Source organism: Zosterops lateralis (assembly GCF_965231275.1).
Source record: "Zosterops lateralis genome assembly, chromosome: 7".
Lineage (NCBI taxonomy): Eukaryota > Metazoa > Chordata > Aves > Passeriformes > Zosteropidae > Zosterops > Zosterops lateralis.
The window spans coordinates 38,403,066-38,426,767 of NC_139767.1; the positions used below are offsets into that span (position 1 = coordinate 38,403,066).

Here is a 23,702-nt window from a genome sequence, read left to right on the forward strand (position 1 = left end):
TTATTGTCATCAAATAAGTATTTCCAAAGTTTCCAAGTCCTCTGGAGATTCCTGGGAAGGTGTCTCTGCAGTGGGGCTTGGCAGAGCTGGCTCACCTTGTGGCCTCTGCTGAGGGTACCTGTTTGCTTTGTTATTGGACTTTATTTTCTAGATTTAAGGTAATCTCAGCTCTTTGTCTATTTCTGCCCTGTGTTTCTTTCTACTCACCACAGAATTGTGTGTTTCTGTTCTCTCTCTCCTGTGTCCTCATAGTTGAAGTTTACCTGTTGTCCAGTTTATTTCCTTGAGTTTTTTAGCTTGACCTCTGTAACCATGAGGAGATCTGCCTCTGGCCTCAGCTGAAAGGAGATGGCTGTTTTTATTGTAATATAGCATAGAAATGTTGTGTGTTAGTGACACAGTTCCAACAATCAAAGCCAGAAGACTGTTGTTTGAGTTCTGCCAGGTTACCTCTAAGTCCTGTCTGTGCCTATGGTGACGTGATAGCATAAAGAATATACATAATAAGCTTCAGAATATAAACAAAAAATACTTCTTAATTGTGATTGGTTTAGAAATTCTACAGAGCTACTCCTTCTTAAATCTTAAAAATGCTTCAGAGAGAAATTTGTATTAGTATTTCCTGTGGGTTTCTGTATTGCCAGCTGCTTTCCAGTATATAATCACATTTGTTTTCTTTAACTGTCCCAAAGTCAGCAATTTGCCTGCATTTGAGAATCTGCTTTTTTTTTAACTTACTAAGCAAAAGCTCACTGAGTATAAAATACATATAATGTATTTTAATTTAAAAAGAAGATAAAATCCTGTATATTAAGTTTCTACAGAACATACTCAGTCATTTCAGATGGCTTTGTAGTAGCGTGAGCATTGTCGTTCTGTTGACCCAATATCAGGCCTGAAGGAACACAAATAATGGCAGTATTGTGCTTAGTGAGCAGTGTTCTTCCTGCACTAAATCCCATCAGAAGCTGAACATCAAATGTAGTACATGGTATGCCTGGAAACTTCATTGATGTCAGTAGAAATTCAGTGTGGTAAGTCGTTGGGACTTTTAGGTTTTCCAGCTTCAAGACTTGTTACAGATATTAAAAGAAGTGGTCAGACTATTCTGTCAACTAAAAGATAATATTTAGAATGTAGCAATGTAGGGCTTGAAAGGCAGAGAATCTGGAGAAACAAGATGGGTGGTTTTGACTTCTGAAATAAAAGTACTTATTGAAGTACTTACAGATTGGTATACATCAGATGTTCAGTGATTGCCTGCATATTTAGATTTTTTTTAAAATTTTTTTTTTTTTGGTCTGCAAAAAGGGTCCATGTTAATAAATATTGCTTGTGTCTTGTTTGGTTCAGATCTGGTAGATCAGACTTAAATTTTTATAATACTCTTCGAGACTTAGTTTGCATTTGCATTGGTTTCCTTCTTGTTATATTCAGGTATCTTCATGTAAATATCTTTGACTTACATATGAGTCTTACAGAGACTTGAATGTATAGAGTGGAGGCTTTATTTCTGCATTATGTTCCATTGTAGACTGGAGTATGGTTAGTCTCTTCTGTTTGTCTGCCTCGCCCTGTAGGAATATTGTATACTGAACAGGTTGGATGAAATCTGTGAATTCAGAATTTCCTCTTTTACTCACATCATCAGATACAATTAAGAAATTGAGATTATACTTAGTATTCTTTTTCATAAGTAAAATGGCTTTCAAAGGCAGGAGCTGTATGAGGTTCCACCATCCCTGTTTCACTTTCTCCCTTTCCTTTCAGCCCAGGCCCCCGTTACAAGCCTGATGTGCAGCACTGGGGCAGCAAAACAGGAATGTGCTGAAATTCACTGTCACTGGGTTTTGAAGTTTTTTGTTTGGGGTTTTTTGGTGGGTTTGTTTGGTTGGTTTGTTTTGTTTTTTGTCTGTCTGGGGTTTTTTATGATTTATTTCTTGTTTTTATTGCTAGTGGCAACTAAATTGCTGCTCTCAAAAGAAAAGTGAAGTTGCTGTGCAGAAAAGCCTGAGTTTTTATTAAGACCAATAATCACTATTTAATCTTTATTTTAAACCTGAGTGTTTTAAGAATTACTTGCCTTTAGGAGTAAGGGTTTGATTCTCAGCTGATTCTGGTCAGCTAAATGCAGCTTTTAACACACCTGTCTTGCGTTATATCTCATCAGCTGACTAACAGTCTAAAGCCAGCTGAGAGCATCAAGGCTTCAGGTACCATTCTGGAAAACTTTATTTCTGGAAATTTATTTATTATATAAAATAAGTTTGCCTTTTTAAATCTAAATATGTAAGTTCAATTGTTTTTCTCTGTCCAAATGCTCTGTGATATTAGGCTTTGAATTTTAAGAGCAAAGGGCATTTGTAGTGCATAAAGTACATATTCACTGTCTGGAACATAGAACTTGAAATGGAATACTTTTAAGTTTCAATTTGACTTTTTGTTGTTAACTCTAAAAATATCCTGTAACAGAAGAAGCATTGTTTCATGCTTAAAATATGGAGCTGTTTTTGATTATCTTGTGTTGCTTTGCCTGCTTTCAGCTGCTCTTGTCAGTTATTTAAGAGCTTAAGGTTTTTTGCTGAGCATTGAGTATTTAATGTGGCGAATGTCTTTTCAGAAGCTAATTCCAGTGATGTATATAGATATAAACACCCCCCCCCCTCAAAAAGAATCATGCCCTTGAAACACATATGCAAATTACTTCAGTGGTCTGAATAGCCTCTATTTTTCACTGTTTTCTTTAAAATTTGAGTGGTTTTTTTAATAGCTACAGGAGAACATTAATATTTTGTGTACTGATAAAGTAATCCAGGGTGCAGAAATAAATGCCAGAAAATGAGCAAATAATGTCAAGTACAAGCAGAGTTGGCAAAGGCTGGCCATTTAAACCATTTATTCTAATTTTGCCTGGGTTGTTTCTCACTCAGTGCACTTCACTGCTCCCTTTACTCAGGCCATAATGCGTTTTCTTTCCATTCCATGCTAGTTTCTCTCATTTTCTGGTCTTCCCAGAGTCTCGGGAGCAAAAGCATTAAATACTGCTCTCCCCTCATGCGTGTACTGGCCATGGCAGCAGCCTGTGTCCTGTCCCAAGGCTGGCTATGGATGGCTTCCCTTGGCAGGGGTGGCTCTGCAGCTCCTGGTCGAGTGTTGGTGACTGGGTTGCCTTGTCCTGACTGCACAGCCTGGGGACTGGGCTCCCTGAGCCTCCTGGGCTCCCTGAGTCTCCTGGGTTCCCTCTCCCAAAGCTGGGCTGGCTCTGTGTGCAAGCACAACACACATGTAAACATTTCAGTTTTCAAAGCCACAATCCTTCAGGGGCAGGGCTTAGTGTTTTATATAAAAATGAAGCACCTTATACTCAGTCACTAAACCATGTTACAGAGTTGTGTGCACACTTGCCTGTCAGTTCTAGTGAAAGAATATCAAACACACTGGATTTGGTAATCCTTAAACAGTTTCTTACTGCTTGGACATGGAGTTGCCTTGTTCTGGAAGGGGCTTTCCAGTTTGGATGGATTTCCTTGTTCTTACAGATGTTTTCTTTTTCCCACATGTAGTTCCCTTCTGAACTTGTATATAAAGTTGCATCTTTTCTTAATATTTGTTAGGGTGAAACATCCTGTGAAGCAAAGTGAACTTTGTTAAGGCTGTTGGTGGTAATGTGTAATCACATTGGAGTGTTGGATGTGGTGGTGTCCTTCACTCCGTGGGGCTCACAGGGAGCCTTGGTCAGCAGCAGCATCCTGCACTTCTTTTTCTTTTTAAAACATCTAAAGCAGAACTACAGAATTTAAGATTTCTTCTGTTGTAGCACAATTTTATATCAGATTTTTTCTTAAGTAGGTTGAGAGTCTTGTTTCACTTTAGTAGAAAGGGTAAGGGAGAGAAAGACAAAACAGGCTAGCCCAGAAGGGATGAGGGAATTCCCTGTGGAGGGAATCCATGGAATATAAGTTTTCTCTACGGCTGCTCTCAAGATCCAGTTTCAAAGAGGCTGAATGTTCATTGTTTTGGCTCTTGCTATTGTAAAGGTAGTGGTCCTATTCCTTTGTGTTAACATATGATCTGAATTCCCACATCTGCATCAACCTCAGCTTACACATATTTTGGTAATGTAGGTGGCATTCTTTCTGGTTTCTAAGCAATTTATATTGAATGAAGAATTAGATGCATTTTATTATGCTTAATTACTGATATAGACAGGTGTGAAGGTTTCCATTTTAGTTATGCTCCCTATTCAGTAGGATTAGTTTGATCTTAAAGTTTGAGTTCTCTTTTAGAATATTAAGCTCTACAGAAGCTTTACTGTAGTCAGCCATCCTTGTATCTTTTTGTATCTAAAGGGAAAAAAATAGTTTGTTAATCAGATTATGCCATTCAGTTGCATTCTTAGGTGCAGCTAAACTGGGATTTGGTTTTGATTCTCCGAGTTTTTTGTGTGTGGTTTTTAAAGTTTTAAAGTTGTTTCTGTGCTTACATTGATCACTGAGTAAGAGCTCCAGTGTTGGTTGATGCTTACGAAAGGTTTTTGTCCAGAGACTGCTTAGCAGGGGCAAATGTACAACTCAGAGGTTTTAGAAAAATGAAGGTGGGGTTTCACAGGAGCTTCCCTTATGTGTTTGTTTTACACTGACAAGCTCGTGAGAGGTCATGATCCTTCCACTCCAGAATTGACACAGCCTGTTAGAACTGACCTACCTCTGGTAGGTACCAGGCAATGTCATGTAATTTTAAAGTATTGTTTTGATAGATTTTTCTTCCTCCCTTTTCTCTTTATTACATTAAATTAAAATGTTGCTTTCTTGTGTATTTACGTTTTCCCAGTGGTTTTCTGGATTCCACAGTGGAGGTGGCAAAGTAGGGCGAGTCATGCTCAATTGTTGCTGGCAAATGTTTTCTTGTGTTAAATACTTATATTTCAGTGCAACTCTAGGCTGTTTATTTTGGCACATCACCTAATAGATGACAAAATTTTATTTTTAGCAGGTGACTGCTGCCCAGAGAATGCCTCACAGGTTACAGCAACATCTGGCCACAATGCAGACTTCCCCAGTGGCGAGCAGCCAGGCTCCCAGGACACTTACAGAACAAACCTGGCCAAGGGAGTCTCAATGTCGCTGCCATCCTCGCCCCTGCTGCCACGCCAGTCCTATCTGATGCAGGCAAGAGCAAACAAGAAGTCTCCAGGTAAGATGAAACAACGAGCCACTAAAAATCTTCATAACGTGTTATCTCAGTTATTGATTAATGTTGCATAAAATAATACAGTAAAATCATATTTAACTTCCAATAACAGCAAGTGCATGTTTCCAGGTTAAAAAAGTAATTGGTTATTAAATAGAATGTATTATTATGTGTAGCAAAAGATTAATTCTATTTGGTGTTGCAGATACTTATATTAAAGTGCCTGAATATGATTAAACCTGTTTTTTTACGGTTGGTTTATCAGGTAGAGGACTGCTGCAAAGACCTTTATGTGTATGTTAGTGACTGTATAAGAGTGAGTGTTGTTTGTTACAGTTCATTTATTTTACTTGTATCTCCATACACAAATGTATGAATAGATAAATTGCTGTGGAAGTGACAAGAAAGTTGTTAGTTTTCAGCAGTTGTGTCCTCAGTGGTGCCTCCCCTGGTGTGGGAGCCAGGCTAAATATGGGGCTCCATGGGGCTCCCTTTATCAGCATTCTGTGCATAGAAATCATTCCAGCACACTGGCATCACTTGGGTTCACTCAGGCCAGGGCAGGACAGACAAGTGACACTGTCCATGTCCTGTTGCCTGTGGAGACACTCGACAGGTTTGAGTTTAGAAGGCCTGGGAACAGAGTGTCAAAAGCTGTCCTTTGTCAGCACAGAAAACGCTGAACAGTCGATGAGTCGTGACTGAAGAGACATATTCACCACGACTGCAAAGTCATTCCACTGTGACCCACAGTCAAGGGAATAGATTTCCTAAGATTCTGCGGTGCTGGGAATGCACTGGCATTTATGCATCATTATTTTGTACAAAGACCTAACCAGGTGATATAGGAGGCTGACAGAAACATTGTGCTATTCCTTTGACTTTCACCAAGCTCTAGCTAATGGAAGATGATTTAATATAAATTAGCTGCCTAGTATCTGGGACAGGGGCAGTAACAAGATTATACTGATGTCCTGATTTCAAAGCTCTCTATTTTGGTAGCATGGTAGCAAATTACAGATCTTTCAGGATATGGTGAGTGAAAGAAAAAAGGACTGCACAGAAGGCTGAAATACTGTTCTAAAGTTGGGTTGGAGTGATGAAGTTGTCTAACAGTGGTAGAACAAAATTCTAATTTCAGTCCTCTCAGTTGAGTTTCTTCCACTACAAAACTAGAGTGAAGGTTGTTTGGATTGGTTCTCTTACAGGTGTGCAGCTAAATCAGTATTCGTTGTCTTAAAGAGGTAATAGTTGATTGTAGTCTGATTTAGAAGGCTTAAGTAAAAGAATGAAAATGCTGATTTATAAGGCATGTTCCAAAAAAATGGATTGTGGAGTTTAAGATATGAATGAAAGATGCTGCTGCATTTGAAAAAAATGCTTTCTGCTATCTGTACATTAATGATACAATAATGCTTTAACAGAGAAAGGTTTCCTTTGAAATTAATGAATTTCCATCAGTGAATGCCAGAGGTGACTTCTGGGAGAGTCTTGCATAAATGTACAACAAAACTTTAGTAAGTTTTGAAGTTAAACTTCAATTAAAACTTCTAATTAATAAGCAAATTAATCCTCATACCTGATTCTTGAGACTAGACTAGGTCAGAGAACTGGTTTCATCTGAGGCTGCAGTTCTGTGCCCTGCCCTTGGCAGCCCTGGGGACACTTCCTTCTGCCAGCACTAGGCTGTCCCAGCTCCAGGGTCCTGCATCAGGAGTCCCTGGGATCAGCACAGCTACAGATCCACCTAGTGCTGATGGGAAGGGAAGGATGGAGCTGCACAGGTTACAGTGATCTTCTGAGAAATCAGCTCTTCTGCAGTCAAAAAGCCATTAAGAATTACTATCAAAGCAATAGATGACTTAAAAAAAGTATTGTTATGGAGTTGTATAAATCTGTAGTTTGTCTCCCTTGGGAGGAGACTGGTGTAACTCTGGTGATACCAACTTTAAAAATCTGCGGTAGATTTAGGACAGAGCTGGAACAGGCTGCAGAAATGACTGTCAGTGTGGAATGGCACTGAAGAGAAGTCATGGTGATAGACTGGAGTGGTGTTTGTTGGCCTGCAAGGCAGGCAGGTGTGGAAAGGAGACAGTGCAGTCGCTGTGTCTGGCAGTGTTGTGTTCACCTGCTGATGTGTGGTGTGAAGGAAAGGCTGGGCTTAGTTCCTGGAGCAAAAATCCATCTAGAACCCTGAAAGAGCAAGTGGCTGCTTCTGCCTCAGGACACGATAAGGCACTCAGCAGTCACCAGAGCACAGCAGAGAGTGTTTTCCCCTGGTGACATTGCTCTGCAATTTGCTGCTGAGAAAGCCCTGTCCCACATGAACCTGCCATCAGACCTGATTCAGCCATCCTACACTTCTGGGAAACAGCTGCTGTTCTACAGATGCAGCTCACATTTAAATGAGTCTTTTCCATCCCAGGATTAATTCATGTGTTCTAGTCTAGATTAGTGCATGAAAATAAACTTACCATTAATTCTCCTACTTGTTGCAATGTTGTGTATCAGGTTTTAGGTACTGTAAGTCACTTCCACAGCAGTTTGTGACAAACAAAATTCAGTAAAGGGTCTCCTCCACAGCTTTTAAAACATGAGGGTTAAAAATAAATCATGAAGATCTTTCCATGCTGATCTAATTTTACAACTGCTACAGGTTATTTTTGGTCTTTTAGAATGAGTGCTTTTTGTTGTCCAACTTTGGTATGTTTGATTATACTTCTGCTTACAAATGACAGATGTAGACTATTGTCTCCTTAAAGAAGTGATTTTGTTTCAGGGGAATGTATTTTTAGCTGCTTTCACCAGGGCCAACGTCCCTTATTTTTGCTAGAAAGTGGCGTTGGAAGAGCTCCCTCTGGTGTTGGTGCCGAGCTGTTGGTGCAAAAAGTGAAATCGACTCAAGAATCTCTACTAGAGATACAAATACGTGTTCGTGTAGGACTGACACTTCCTGACCAGTATTTCTTAGCTGAGAAATTAGGTTGTCACCACGTTCCCATATTGCACTTTGGGTGGAAATGTGAAAGAGCAGATGGGTCCAGCCAGATAGTTCTGGGCAAATGATGGTGTTACCCTGCAGTGGGGTGGCCAGGCCTTCACAGCCCTGTGCCAGTGTCACCTGCCAGCCTGAGGCCACAAGGGAGAGATGCAGCTTCTCTTTTACATCTGTCATGAGTCTTAAAGTGCTCAGGAAAAAGAGCAAGAAATCAATGGAGTTTTCAGAGACTTAATGTAGCATCTGAGGCTGCTGCCCAAAGGAAAGATGGGATGCCTAATAAATGCTGCAGCCTAAATATAGGGTGGGGTTTTAATAAACAAAGTGTGAGAGAGCTTTGGTGTGCCCTTGAACTCTGAACTGAGGAGAAGGATGCTTTTTGAAGGCCCGAAGTGAGGAAGAAGAAAGCCCCTTTATCAAGGGCAATGTGGGACAGTTGGTATCAGGCCCAGAGTCCCTCTGCAGTGCTCCCTGAGGGGGTTTTGCTCTGTTAGTGTGGGGAGTGCAGAGCAGGAGGGGAGGCACAGTTGAGAGCCAAAGTGTGGTCCTGAGTTAAACATCAGCACTGAGACAAGGAGGGAGCCCAGCTAGTGGGGTTCCATGCAGTATGCAGCTTACACACCACATGCATTGGGTTTGTTTTCTAGCAGACTTCGTGTTCTGAAAAGCCTGGAGCACGTGTTTCTCACAAGAGTGGAAGGGGAGCAGCTCGCTGATCTTTGTGGTAGCAGCCGTGTGTGTAAGGAGTAATTTCTCTGCATTTTTTACTTCATAGAGAATAGATACAGGACATAGGAGGCTTGTGGTGCATGTGGGAAGAGTTAGACACGCTCAGCTTGTTCCCCCCGCAGGTGCAGTCAGGAAGCCCAAGTATGTGGAGAGCCCCAGGGTGCCCGGGGAGGCAGCGCTGGGCGCACAGAGGAGGCCGGAGCCGGGAGAGCCCAGCGCCAGCGGTGAGTGTGTGCCGGGCCCTGCTGCCAGCCCTGCCTGGGGAGGAGGACCTTCTGTGCTGGGAGCAGGGGCTGCAGCCTCGGCACGGTCCTCACAGCTGTCTCCCTTCTGCCCAGCCCTGCCTGGGGAGGAGGACCCTCTGTGCTGGGAGCAGGCTCTGCAGCCTCTGCACGGTCCTCACAGCTGTCTCCTTCTGCGGCTGGCCATGGTGTGCTGCAGGCACTGCTGTCCCAGGGTCCTCCCCTGCCACACAGAGCAACGCCCTTCTGGCCTTTTCCTGAACTCCTCTCTTATTATCAATTGTCTCCAATGTGTAGCTTTGCATTCTTTGCAGTGCTTCGTTTTAGAAATCTTGTAAAAGTTTGCTGACAAAGGCGGTAACAATGAAGTCCTATGTTGGCAAAGAGGGGAGAAGCCACCTCCCTAGAGTTAATTTGCATTCTTGGAAAGTTTCACGTTGGTTAAATCTGGCTAGTGCGTGACAGAGCGTGGCTTTTACAGTGAATGTCATGACACATTTGTCAGTGTATGTCATGTATTTTTAGATTAATTTTTCAGCTTAACTAACCTCATTAAGGGCAGTTGATATAACTGATGATGTTCCAGGTGAAAATTCTTTTGTTTTCCTTTTTTTCAGTTGTAAGGGAAGCTACAGTTTAAAAAGTCAATGTTTTCTTTCTAAAATATAGATGCTTAATAGCAAAAATAGAACTATTTAAAATTGTTTTCACTGTCTACTTGATATGGTATGGTTACCCTGGTTGCTCATGTGCCTTCATCATCACAGTCACCTTCTAGTGCTGCCATTCAAGTTCTAGGTCCAGCTCTTAGCTTTGGTCTCTGTTATTGACTGAATTTGGTAGTACACCTAACATTTACTCAGGCTTGTCAAATATTACAGTTTTTCTAGTACTAATAGTAATAATTTTTGTAATTTTGAGAGAAGAATGAAGATGATTTCACAAACTGTTGTTTCCAGGATTGTGACATAAAGATTACAATTAATCTTTAAAATTGCTTTCTTTAAAATATAGGAATATTTTTAAAATAAGGGAAATAAATTTTCCAGGCAAATATTTGAAGGCCTGTCAATTTGTGAAAATTCTGAGATAAAAATCCTCTGCTATCTACTCATAGACTTCCTTCTTATGGGATTAAGTGAGAGTCAGTCTTGCAGAGTAAAACCTTAAGCTGTTAAGCAATACATGCATTCAAGTAGGCATTGAGCTGGAGTGAAATAAAGACAAAGAGTTGACCAGTACTGTGCATGTTTGCAAACTTTGGGGTTTATGCCACTCATAAAATTGGATGATAGTTGAAGTAGTGCTTATGGTCAAGCTGTTGAGTTACAGTTGTTACTTTGTGTTTTTCTTCCGTCTGCAGCCTGGGGGAAAATGTGCTGTTTGCAGGTACCACTGGTGTCAGCTGTGTCTTAGATGGATAGAGACCACCACGTGCTGCTCACAGAGAGTAAAAACTGTCCTGACGCTGGTGTGGCTCAGGGACACTGTGAAGGGAAGGCCAGGGACAGTTCAGCTGGGTTCTCTGGGTTCTCCCTCACCCTGGCTCCTTCTCACTGGTGGTGCAGAAGGTGCTGCAGCTGAGGGCCTTGCATCTTCTCTCCTAAAATTCATCCCTTAGTCTGGGCACCTGCTTCTCTCACCCACTGAGGCGCCCTGTAGCAATTGGGAATTGTTTGTTGCACAACATCTCCAAAAGTCGAAGTGCTAGAGCTGCTTGGGTGCCCTTGGTGGCTCCCAGCAGGGGGATGGCACCAGCAGCCCAGGAGTGCCAGCTGGGAAGTGGCCAAGCTGCTCCTGGTGTCCCCCTTGGCACTTCTGAGGATAAGAGCTCCTGCTGGGAGCTGCTTCTCCAGGTGGTGGGATGATGCTCCTTATTTAATTAGCTGTTTATGCCTGAGGATGGGACAGGCCTATGTATATACATTGGTTTTTAGTAATGGGTGAAAGAAATAGATGCCCTGTAAATGTTCCTGACAGAGCAGATGGTCACAGGTTGGTGGGTGATGCCAGACTGCTGGCATCAAAGAGGGAAAATGGCTGGAAATGCTTGTTTGTGAGATTCCATTAGCAAGAGTGTGTGCCAGGCCAGAGCTGTGCTTGCCTGCTTTTGTTGCAGGTTGCCTCGTTTTGAATTTTGTCTTGTTATGCCTGTTGAATGCTAGAAGACATTTTGAAACACTGTACTGATAAAATTAAATATCTTTGCACCAGAAGAGCTGGGACATTCAGAACTGGTGTCACATCTTCTGCACAGCAAACAAAACAAAATTGTAATGTACTAGTTCTAGTGTTAACTGTGAGATTACAAAGCATCTGTGTTATTAACCTCTACTCTTCATGTTTTTCTGTGACAGAAATAGAATTTCAGCTTGCCAACAGGCTTTGATAGCATTGAGCTTAATACTGCTCTTAGGGGAATTGTTGTATTATGTCACTCATCAGTCCAGTGATGAACTGATTGCACTCAAACATTTCTGGTTGGACTGGCAGGTGGGCTTTTCCTGCCCTAGATTTGTGAGGTTATGCAGAGGATCCAAGACCCACCAGCAATTAAATATCTGTATTTTTTTCTACCTCTTTTAACAGTTTCCAGATATAAGACTAACCTTCAACTTTTTTCCTCCCAATCCAAAGCAAAGCCCGACAAAGACTCAAGCTGTTCTCCTGCAGCACAAGAATTGATGACAAGATTGGGGTTTTTACTGGGGGAAGGGATCCCAACTTCTGCTCACATGGAAGAGAAAAGCGAAGTTATGGTAGGATAATGGAATATAATATATTTGATGTTCATCCTGTTTCAGAGAGAACTAACGTTATTTCCTCTATTTGCTACTTGCAGTTACTTGATATCTACCCAAATACCATCCATTTTAATAGACATATAGTAATAGAATTGGGCTTTAATTTTACCAAGTGTTTGTTTTCAAGAATTCAAGATCAATTCACAATTTCAAAACACGCAAACTGAATAGAGTTCTCATAATTTCTGGAGGTTAAATCTAATCTACTATGAATGTGGATAGCTTCTAGAATTCTCTCTGCTTTTAATATTTAGAAGGAAATTTTTCCCTTCTCTTTTCAATGATTTCCAAGAATGGAGAAGGCCAGCATTTTGTCAAAGTGGGAGCATGCTTGTGTTTGTTTCTTCCTGAGAAGTTCACTTCAGTCAGACAGTCCTTCTCTGTCATTTGGGGTAGAGGGATTGGAGAGAAGCTGGCAGCTATTATCCACATGAAACTCCTCTGCTAACTGAAACTCCACAGTAACTACCAAGCTCTGCTCTTCTCTCCTACTCTCTCCACTTTTAGTCCCAGCCCTCCTAAATCCTAGTGCATCAGTTTGAGTTTTCACACTTGATAGTGAAAAATGAGTAAGACTGCAGTTCTGGGTTTTTTTAAACTCAAAGAATAGGTGCAAGAGGTGGAGGGAGGGGTATCCAGTACAGAAATCTGCCTCACTGCAACTCTTTCACTGAACTGTGAAATTCCCTTTTTAATTCAGCGATCACTTTTTAAGAGTAGTATGAAAGATAAAGATTCCCAGTCTAGACAGAGCTTTCACTTCTTGAAGCTTTTACTTGAGAGATGAGCTCCTTACTTTGCTGTTACTCCACCTCAGCTGGAGGTGTCTGTTTGGGCCCAGCAGGGTCCTGCCTGCAGTGCAGTGAGTGTGTGTTGCTCTCCCCTGGCAGTGTGCGGTCGCCAGCCAAGGAGTGAGTCCCTGCTCCACCCTCACCAGCAGCACCACCTCGCCCAGCACCGACAGCCCCTGCTCCACCCTCAACAGCTGTGCTGGCAAAGCAGCAGCCAGCAAGGGCAGTCCCTGTGGCACCATCAGCACCCCCAGCTCCACCCTGGAGAGCAAGGACAGTGGGATTATAGGTGAGCATTTTCATTAGTGGTGCACGTAGTATAAATTACTTTACTTTTAATTGTGCAAGTCCAAGCAGCTGCTTTATGTCACCGTGTTTGGTTTTACACTGTCTGTGGATCCCGTTGGGAAAGGTTGAAATCCTGTTCTTGGCTATAACAGCTGCTGTTTTAATGTGTGCATTTCTATTTTATTTTATTTGGTTTTATTTGGTTTATTTTATTTTATATAATTTATTTTATTTTATATATTTTATTTGATCCTGATGCCCTTTCATCCTGTTTTGTATTTTCCTCTGTTGCATTAAAGTGTTCAAAATGCCTTGAGTGTTGGCTTAAGCTTTAATAAATAGTTGTTGTTCAGTTATATTTTGTGAGAGTTTAATATAAGTAATTGAAAAACTTTGAAATTAAACAGAGGAGTTTCAGTATTAGTCATACAAAAATATATCTCTGTAAAGTATTCCTAATTGGGCAAGGAGGTTAACATAGTTTTATCAAACATTACTAAAGTAGGTCTTCAGGAATATAAAATCTTCACATTATTGCAGGAGGCCTTGATTAAATACAACCTCAGACAAGTACAGGCACACTGATAACTCTCAGCAACCAGACTGGAACATTTGGATCCCACTGGGCAATGCCATTGATGTTGTCTCTCATCAAGGGAATCACTGCAGCAGCAGAAGCTGCTGTTCTGTACCACAGCATCCAAAAACACCTTAGCTGCCTTTTGGCTGAGGGTCTCTCTGGGTCTGTGTTGATTGTGGCCTTGCATATGAAATTTTCGTAGCAGAAAAAAAACTCCCTTCCCCCCAGGGCCTTTATTTGAGGCTCTGATTTATACTGCAGCATTCTTTAAAAACATAAATCAGTATGTTTAATATAATCTGAAATTTTATTAATATGCTCCACTGGTTCTGATTCATCAGGTATCTACTCCTGCTTGCTCTTTCTGACACTGAAATGTAGTAGGTGCTTCAGAAGGGAACAGTAAATAGCTTGTTTGCTGAAAGGTTTCTGTCAAGATTAGTTTGCCAGGTATATGAGTACAGGCTGATTGTCATCCATATGTGATTATGTATTTTAGGTGAGACAGACCTGTGAACAACACTGAATTTTTGACATTTATGTTTCACAGTGCCATTTGAGAATGAAAATTCTAATGTGCGTGCCATATTCCTCTGACTTTACTTGGTTCTTTTCCATCTCTTTCAGCCACTATAACAAGTTCATCAGAAAACGATGATCGTAGTGGATCCAGCTTAGAGTGGAGTAAGGATGGGAGTCTCAGAGCTGGAAAACACCAAGGCATTAGCCGTGATCGAAGAACAGATAATTGTTCACCAGTGGCAGAAGAGGAAGCCATTGGATCTTCTGAGAATTTGCCAAAAGAAGTACCAACAGGAGAGGGACCCCTTCCTTACACTCAGAGTTCTGCCTCTTTAATAATGCCTCGTCCAAACTCCGTTGCAGGTAAAGTCCTGAGGTCAAAACCCGAGGGTGTTCCTAATGATAGGACATTTCTGTTGAATCTTTCTGTTGTTAGTTTGTATCTCTATAGGATACAAAGAAAATTAAAACTGTCATCCAGAGGGCTGTTACCATGCTTTTTGGTAGGTGTTGATTAGGTCAGGACTTTTGAAACGCTTCAGAAGTCCATCAGTTATTCCAGGACTCTGCCTGGTGACAGGTGGTGTATTAGCAGGTAATGCCCAACCTGTTCTAACACTTCTGACCTTGCTGCTGTGGTTGTTCCCACAGTAAAAATGAAACTCTCTCAATGGGAGAACTGAGGGCCGTTTAAACAGGGGAAAAAAAACCCAGCTAAAGCTGTAGTGAACTTGACTGAAATGCGTTTTGTAAATGTTACAACCTGAATGACTTTGTTGCCATTGTATAGAAAAACTTCTCTGTAAGTAACATGTGGATGAAGGACTGTAATAAATAATAACGTTCTTTGTAACTTGTGTTGAAAGAAAAATAAGCTTCAGTTCTTTAATACTCTAGCAACAAGTTCAACCAAATTGGAAGATCTGAGTTACTTGGATGGACAAAGAAATACTCCTCTACGGACTTCAATTCGCTTGCCTTGGCACAACACCGCGGGCGGGAGAGTGCAGCAGGAAGGTAAATGTTTACACCTGCATTGTCTGGCACAGTCACATTCCTTCAGCCCTTGGGAGTGTGGGTGTGCTGTGGAGTGCTCCTGACAAGCCACTCTGCATGTCTGCCCACGAGATGCTCCCTTACACCTTTTCCTGCACACTGCCATGGTTTAGAGATGGAATGTGTGTGCGTCTGTTAAAACCAATAACAATTAAAGGCAGAAAAATTTAAGTGAACTCCTAGTAAAACTGATCTTGAGGATTGTGTGTAGATACTGTGCTGCCCTCTTCCATTTTCACAGTCATAGATCATTGCTGAAACAGAAGTTGTGTAACATTACATTTGACTAATGAATCTTCAGAGTGTATTATTGGTGAATATTATTCCTGTAAATTTTAATGTATTTTATGCAATCAAACCCAAATTCTTCCCTAAGTCATCAGGTGTTTTCCAAGCTGTAACTACTGATCCTGTGACTTGAAAAGTACAGAAAAACAAGGGAGTAATTTTTTTTGTATTAATTTAAGGGACTTTTTTAAACAGAAAAATTATGTTCTTCTCTGTACCATTTTCTGTTTCTCTCTAAATGTCTTTACAGATTTGAAGACCTAAGGCTGTGATGCTCAGCACATAGTTCATTCTAAACTGAAAAATGGTGCTTCCCCATTTGTCAAGTTATTAATGTATTTTTAAGAAAACTTTTTGGATTCTGTAACTTATTAACTTGAGTTCAGTTGTAAAAAAATACATTATACCTTTAGCTTCTTTCCTCTAGAGTTTAGTTCATGCAAAAGTTATGGAGATGACCTGAACTGAGGCAGACTTTATTGTGTTCATGATGAAAGCAATAGAATGTCTGATTATGACTGATAGCAGCAAAGCTTCTAAATGATGTTACCTCCTGAAACCATGCTCCTTGATTGCATGTCAAGATTCTTCTAATAAACTCTCCTCCCTGACATCTTTTCAGCTCGTTTCATCCCCTATAAGCCTCAGGACATTTTGCTGAAGCCACTCTTGTTTGAAGTGCCAAGCATAACCACAGACTCGGTGTTTGTTGGAAGAGAATGGCTGTTTCACACCATTGAGGAAAAACTGCAGAATCCTGACCCGGCAGAGAGCAGGGGAGCAGTCATTACTGGGAACGTGGGATTTGGGAAGACTGCGGTCATTTCACGGCTGGTGGCTCTCAGCTGCCATGGAAGTCGCATGAGACAAATAGCCTCCAACAGCCCGAGCTCATCTCCTAAAAGTATGTTCCTTTTCTGGGTAATGTCTAGGTTAATTTCCTCTTGTCAGTGTGGACCCCAAACTCTGAGGATGTGACTGCAGCAGCTTTGTCTCTCACGAGTTTGGAAAGGGAGAAATGAGTGTTTCTTTCCTGCTGTGGATGCTTTCCATAGAATTTTGTAGAGGTGAGGATAAAGCTATGGAGAAACCCCTTTTGTCTTCTCCTGGGGTCCACAGCATCCTGTCACCAGACCAGTGCCTACTTTAACTGGTTGGATGGTGAGACTGTCATGGCTGCTATTCCTCCAACTGATGCTTCAAATGTTACTATTACTAATAATAGCAATGAAAAATTTCCCAAGAGTTCAGTCATATAGTAACTACTAGTTTAAATGAGGCATTGTATGTGTATGAAGGAAACCCTTCACATCCGCATGGTTTTGTTTTCAGAAATTCTATAGTTTTGATCTAAAAGTCAGTTGATCTGTTTTAAAATCATAAAATTGTGAGTCTGTGCCTGTATTTATCAGACTAGTTGCATGCTTCTTTTATAATGGTATTGCTCAGTTTCGGTTTTTACTCTAGCAGTAGGATAATCTGTGGTGTTTTCCTAGAATGCAATCTGCTATCAGCAAATTTGATATTTCTTGTATTTGTTGTCTTTTAAAAGCAGGTGGTGACTCTTGTCAGGAGATTCCCTTAAGCCAGTTACCCCCGTGTGCTGCTCTGTCAGGGGACACCAGTACAATGAAGACTCTGACCTGTCCTGGGGCTCCTGAATACAAAACCCAGACAGGGGATTCTGTGAGACGCCTTGCTTCCAAGGTGAGTTTTCACTTCCTAAGGGATGTTCAGTGTGTTAGAGCCTCCAACCTGGGGGTCAGATTGCTCTGCAGGGCCCTCGGGAGGCTGCGGGCAGTGCTGGGACAGGGGCAGCACTGATGGCTCTGTTTGGCTGCTGCCTCTTTACCTGAGTCCTGCCTGCTCTTAGGAGTTACCTTAACAATTCTCATCAGTTTTGTCTGGGTGTGGGAGGTTGGGATCCTTTCCTTGCCAAAAGGACTGTGTTTTCTGCAGGGAGCTGCTCAATGTACCTTCCAAAAGCAAAATTTGGGGTGGGGGGAAGCAGGGAAGATAAAATGTTTAGTTCTTGTATAACCCATCTCTATGCTATGGTACAGGTTGAGCTTGAATGTAGTTTTATTTCAGACTCTGAGAGTCTGAAGTCATTTTTGTGTTAGATTAATATGTTAGGTGCTTCATTTTTTGCTGAAGTAATAAAATTAATGAGGGTCTGAATTGCATTTTTATGTGAATAATTGTAGAGAAAACAAGACCTCTAACATTTGCAGTCTTTAAAAGCGATACATTTTTGTTTGAACCAGTGTTATGAAAACCACTGAAGTGCAGGCTTTTTCTTCACTGTGAGCACCATGCTGTTCTTGTGGGTTTTTTTCCCCAAAGAAATATGGATTGTGTCCTGGTTTGTTTTCAAGTAATGCAGAGCTTTGGAATACTTGGAATAAAGCCAGTTGTCATATTTTTCCATTTGCTTATGTAAGCATGTCTTTAATAGTTGTCTGTCATTTACTTTTGCCTGATGATCAGATTAGTCCTCAGGTGGTTACAGTGTGGGACATGGTGTTGTTAAATTACAGCTACTGGGTTACCTGGTCAGACCCTCAGGTTACTTTTCTTGTGCTCAGTTAATCAGCTGCTTACCCACTGTATCCAAATGCCACAAACTCACTTCATTATGCTTTCCTGCCAGAATCTGACACTTTGATTTCTTCTCCTCTCTGCATGTGCTGCAAGGTCAAAAACTTGTTTCATTTTCTTCCTCCCTGTGTTTGACCCAGGCTGTCAGAGACTGTTACAGATGGGATCTAACACTGAAAAGCATTTTGTAGTGGGGAGACAAATTTAATAACACTTTTATCATAGCTGCACTAACTAGTAACCAACCAAAATTCTGAAAGGGTAATGCTTTATACTTTGTATTTCTGCAGGTGGTTGCTTATCATTACTGCCAGGCTGATAACACATACACGTGTCTGGTGCCCGAGTTCGTGCACAGCGTGGCCGCCCTGCTCTGCCGCTCGCAGCAGCTGACGGCGTACAGAGATCTCCTCATCAGGGAGCCTCACCTGCAGAGCATGCTGAGCCTCAGGTCTTGTGTCCAGGATCCAGCAGCAGCTTTTAAAAGGGGAGTGTTGGAACCCCTTTCAAACCTCAGGAGAGGTACGTTAAACCGTGACTTGGAAATGGAATCCAAACTGCATAAAGAGTGGTGAAAATTATTATAAACAAATAAAGCAGAACATTCCTGGAGAAAGGGATTCCTTAATTGTGCTAGTTGTAGTAATAATTCATGGGATTTTGATCAGTTGATTCATGTTTAAATTAAAATTCTGTGAAACTTATTAAAGGTCAAGGAAACTTTATGTTTACTTTTTTGCTAGAAAATGGGAAGACAGCTATTAGCTTGAAGTTAAGGCTGGCACTTTCACATTAAAGGATTTTGTTTTTAGATGCATTTGAGTTTTGTCACATCCTTTCCAATTTCCTGGCCCTAAATATCTTCAAAGTGGATGTGTATTTTGCTTGCTTTTAAAATGGATATGGCAGTTTTCCAACAATCACAGAATCCCCTAAGCTGAACAGGATCCAACAGGATCATCAGCCCAGCTCCTGTCCCTGCACAGACCCCCCAGCGATCCCCCCTGGGCACCCCTGACAGAGCTGTCCAAAGGCTCCTGGAGCTCTGGCAGCCTCGGGCTGGGACCATTCCCTGGGGAGCCTGGGCAGTGCCTGAACTCTCTGGGGGAAGAACTTTTCCTGATATCCACCCTAACCTTCCCCTGATACAGCTGCAGCCACTCCCTCGAGTATGGTGTGTAAAAGAAAGCATGTAGCAAAGTGATTTTTGTATTTAATAAAACCCTAGCAAACTTCTCTTGAAAACAGCTGCTTCCCAGCATATGCCAGATCAGATTGAGCAGATACCTGATCTGTGGCAGAATGGGGGCTGTGTATATGAACAGAGTATATCATTCCTGTTAAAATTGTTTTTCATCTCCTAAATAATGCTTAAATGCCCTAAGATGTACTGGTGTGCATAAAGATACATTTTTGTTTCTTGGCATATGGAATTTGAGGATAAAGATTGTCATGTTAAGGGAGAATGTGTTTTTATCCTTTCCTTTTTTATTTTCAAATTTCAGAGCAGAAGATTCCTGAGGAAGACTTCATAATTTTGGTAGATGGTTTAAATGATGCTGAATTTCATAAACCTGATTATGGTGACACAATTTCTTCATTTATCACAAGTATAATCTATAAGTTTCCTCCTTGGCTGAAGCTCATTGTGACTGTAAGAACTAATTTCCAGGTAAAAATACCTTTTAATGCTTTTCTTACACTCAAAGACCAAATGATCATTTATATTGGTGCAGTTGGCATTATTATGAAAAATACTGGCGTTAGAGAAACTCAAAGTCTCTTGGATTTTTTCCTTCCTTCCTTCATTACATGTTTATCTGCAGTGCAAAGATACAATGCTGGAGGTCTTTTTCCTTGTGAATCACTTTACTGCAGCTGTCAGTAGAGTTTATAATACCAGAAATGATGACATTTGAGTGTTCCCTTGTACCTCAGGAGTGCAGTGTTAAGGTGCAGATGCTTCAGTACAGCCTCTGAGAGCTTATTTCTTCTCTGCCTTCTTACCACCAGCACACTGAGTGTTTAACTGGCTGAAGAGTTTATTTCTCAGCTAAATTTTTGGGTTTAAAAGGGGAGTTCTGTAGCAGGGACTATTCTCTCTCTGGAGACTGGAGAAGAGTAAGAGTGTCTGTGCTTAAAGCATCCCACTAGTCTGAAAGTGCAGCTTTTTGAAATCCATTTAATTGCATAAAGGGGAATAGAATTCCTTTTTGTGTTGTAAAAGTCTGGAGATGTTTGTTAAACCTTTCTGGTATATGACTCTATGTAAGAAGTTTCTGGTTCTCAAACTTAATTTTAGAAATTTTAAAGTAAAACTTCAGAAGTTTTACTTTATGTATGAAGTTTGTTAGTAGTTGTGGAAGTGTTTCTTTTAAATAAAGGTCTTTTGTGTCTTTATTCACATAAACATAGAAGTATTCTGTGTAACAGAAACATGAAAGTGTGTTCAGGTGAACCTGCTGAAGTGTCTGTGCTGTGCTTGGTACTTGTCCCTTCAGGCACAGAGGCTGGGGATGTGTGCAGGGCACCTTTCTGCTACATTGTCCCTGGAAGGTGAAATGGGGGGTCTTCTCTCTCTCCTCATTTGTGATACTTCTTTATAAAATGTTCCTGCCTAATGGGTCATTCCCCCTTTCCCTGGCCTGTCTTAGGGTCCAGTTCTGGTGACTGTTTTCCACTTCCTTAACTTTGAAGTGGTAATTTCTCATCCCTTTCAGTTGTTGAGTTTGGTCAGTGAAATATTTGAGACCTTCCTATGAAAAATGATAAAATGTAGAAATACTGTTCTACCTTTTGTGAGGAGGGAATATTTGCAAAACAATCTCAGGAATACTGAATTCCTTTTTAATCTGGTACTCACTACAAAAGGGAAATGTAGCAGGGATGCATTGTTGAGTTCTCAGTGCTGGAATACTGAAATGTCTTTGGTTTGTTTTTTGGTTTTTTCCCCCCTCCCTCCCTCACAGGAAGTGGTAAATTCGCTACCATTTATCGCAATATCCCTGGACAACTTTCCAGACAACAAAGGAATTCACAATGATTTGAATGCTTATATTCAGTACAGAATTAATAACAGTCAGGAAATTATAAACAACATGTCTTTAAATGGAAAAGCTGATCCAGCTACAATTGGGAAAGTGAGTAACCACCTGATCATGAGAAGCCTGGGATCTTATCTCTATTTGAAACTCACTCTGGATCTTTTCCAAAAAGGTCATTTAGTAATCAAAAGTGCAAGCTACAAAGTTGTTCCTGTGTCTCTGTCAGAGCTGTACTTACTGCAGTGCAATATGAAGTTCATGACAAATTCTGCTTTTGAGCGAGCTCAGCCCATATTGAATGTGGCATTGGCATCCCTGCATCCCATGACAGATGACCAGATTTTCCAGGCTATTAATGCAGGACAAATAAACAGTGAACAACAGTGGGAAGACTTCAGCCAGAGGATGGAAGCCCTTTCGTGTTTCCTGATCAAAAGACGCGACAAAACCCGCATGTTCTGCCATCCTTCCTTCAGGGAATGGCTTGTCTGGAGAGCAGAAGGTGAAAATACTGACTTCTTATGTGAGCCAAGGTAAATTAAAACTGCAGTAATTCATGTGCAAGTAACCAAAATTAGGTTTTGTATATTTGATTGCAGCAATCGAGAGGTGAGAGGAAAGAGTGATGTTAAAATACAAGTACACCTTTTTTCCAAAATTAAAACTTCCATATTTAGAGGTAATGTGACTTAAGACTCAAAGTTTACAATGCATAATTGATTCTGTAGAAGTCAGGAGTTTGTATCTGTCTTTGCTACCTTCATGGAGAGATGAGAGCTACACTGTTACTGAGACAGCAAAACTGTTGAGAATCCCATGCAGCAGCACCTTGGCTATGTAATGTAGAGTGCAGGAATAGAAGGAACAGATAATTTGGGCTTTTTTAAACATAAAAATATTGAGACATTCTGCGCTGTAATTGTATCCTGCTGGCATTGTTTCAGTTTGTTCAAGCTCACTTTCTGTGAGTTGGAGGGCCAGAGTTGGTTGAGTTGGAGACAGTGGCTGTTACTGTTCGTTGTGTTCTCACAGTTGGCTCCCTGTTATTTCTTTTCCTATGTTCCTTGGGGTTTACAGCTTTTGGGTTTTACAAAAGAATAAATAATGCTAACATTTAAAATTACTACCAGCCCAAGACTTGTCTGAGCTTTCAAGTGACTGTAACAGAACCAGTTCTGTAGGTGGGACTGGGGAGTGTGGCCTTGTGGAGCCCTGCTCCCACCACACTGGGGACTCCCCGTGCTTGCCCAGGGGGCTGCCTGGGCCCAGGTAAAGCTTCTGATTGTGGAAAGCTCTGTCAGAAATGTCTGAAGATGGGGTGAGAAGTCCCTTCCCACAACTTCCCCCTCAGCTGAAGAGTCCAGCTAGCTGTATGGCTAATTGCCCAGTTCCAGTGTATAGTCTGATTAACAAATAGTTTATGATAAACTTGTTTTCGAAGTGTTGTGCCACTCTCACTGTTTCCTAGAACACTGACCACTACTGATATTGGTGTAGAATTACTAAATACATGTTTTCTCTCAAATTTTACAAGTATTCAGATCTTCTAAAAGATCTGATGCCTGCAGTTCCTGGCTCTGAGAATGCAAAAGGCAGCAGTATGTAAACCACTTCAAAGCTGACACGGGCCCCCTGTGAGGGGACAGCACAGAAAGAAATACCAGGAGTGTTTCATCTTCAAAATTTGCCATTTTTCATTTTGCATTATCTCATTATGGAAAGAATTTTGTTTAGATGTCATGGTATGTTTCAGTAGTCTGGCAAAGTGGAACTGTTACAACAGGCATAAAGACACGTTAGAATATTTACTGAAATAGAGTTATAAAAGTGGTTCTCTCCTAATCCTTTTTATTAGGAATGGACATGCTCTACTGGCTTTCATGTTTTCTCGGCAGGAGGGAAAGTTAAACCGCCAACAAACTATGGAACTTGGCCATCATATCCTTAAAGCTCATATTTTCAAGGTAAAGCTTGAAAGACTTTATAACCTATTTTATGAACACATCATAGAGATTCTCCTCTGACTTGCTTAAAAAAATCTGTTGGGAGCTTATGCAAAATATTTAGTATTGTTATTGATCAAGATTTTATTCCTTTTTATATTGACTTGTAGATTAAAAAAGGATTTCTAATTCTATAGAGAGATTTCCTGTTGTATCATTTCTGTTAGGGTCTCAGTAAAAGGACAGGAATTTCTTCCAGTCATCTACAAGCCTTGTGGATTGGTTATAGCACTGATGGACTGTCTACGGCCCTGGCTTCCCTAAGAAACATCTACACACCCAATGTGAAGGTAGGAACATCAGCAGGGCTGCACTGGGCAGGGGAATGCTGAAGTCAGTGTAACCCTTCAGCAGAAAAGCACCTGGATCTGAACTCTTTTGTGACAAGCCCTCATGTACTTCTGTTTGCTGGAGTTCAAATCAGTTTTCCTTCACAGGACTGAAGGAAAGAAGGGTTTTTCCTTGCACTCACACAGGTGAGTGTGTGGGTGCATTTTTGGGGTCAGATGTCTCACGTGGCCTTGCTGGGCAGAGCTCAGTGCTCTTTGCTTCTCTGGGAAAGTGTC

The 23,702-nt window shown here is 41.2% G+C and overlaps 1 protein-coding gene across 2 annotated transcripts in view; it reads left to right on the forward strand.

Annotated features, from left to right (window-relative positions):
* The window catches only part of TANC1 (tetratricopeptide repeat, ankyrin repeat and coiled-coil containing 1), a 54,668-nt gene that overhangs the window by 18,231 nt on the left and 12,735 nt on the right, over positions 1 to 23,702 (forward strand). Inside the window, exons 3-15 of one of the 2 annotated variants that reach the window (XM_083865355.1) lie at positions 4,990 to 5,193; positions 9,040 to 9,141; positions 11,797 to 11,918; positions 12,854 to 13,043; positions 14,250 to 14,507; positions 15,042 to 15,161; positions 16,111 to 16,392; positions 17,041 to 17,195; positions 18,380 to 18,611; positions 19,595 to 19,761; positions 21,059 to 21,666; positions 22,989 to 23,097; positions 23,304 to 23,426. In XM_083865355.1, coding sequence (XP_083721481.1) covers positions 4,990 to 5,193; positions 9,040 to 9,141; positions 11,797 to 11,918; positions 12,854 to 13,043; positions 14,250 to 14,507; positions 15,042 to 15,161; positions 16,111 to 16,392; positions 17,041 to 17,195; positions 18,380 to 18,611; positions 19,595 to 19,761; positions 21,059 to 21,666; positions 22,989 to 23,097; positions 23,304 to 23,426 — 2,672 coding nt within the window. The remainder of the gene's footprint in view (positions 1 to 4,989; positions 5,194 to 9,039; positions 9,142 to 11,796; positions 11,919 to 12,853; positions 13,044 to 14,249; positions 14,508 to 15,041; positions 15,162 to 16,110; positions 16,393 to 17,040; positions 17,196 to 18,379; positions 18,612 to 19,594; positions 19,762 to 21,058; positions 21,667 to 22,988; positions 23,098 to 23,303; positions 23,427 to 23,702) is intronic. The other variant, XM_083865354.1, reaches the window with a different exon arrangement.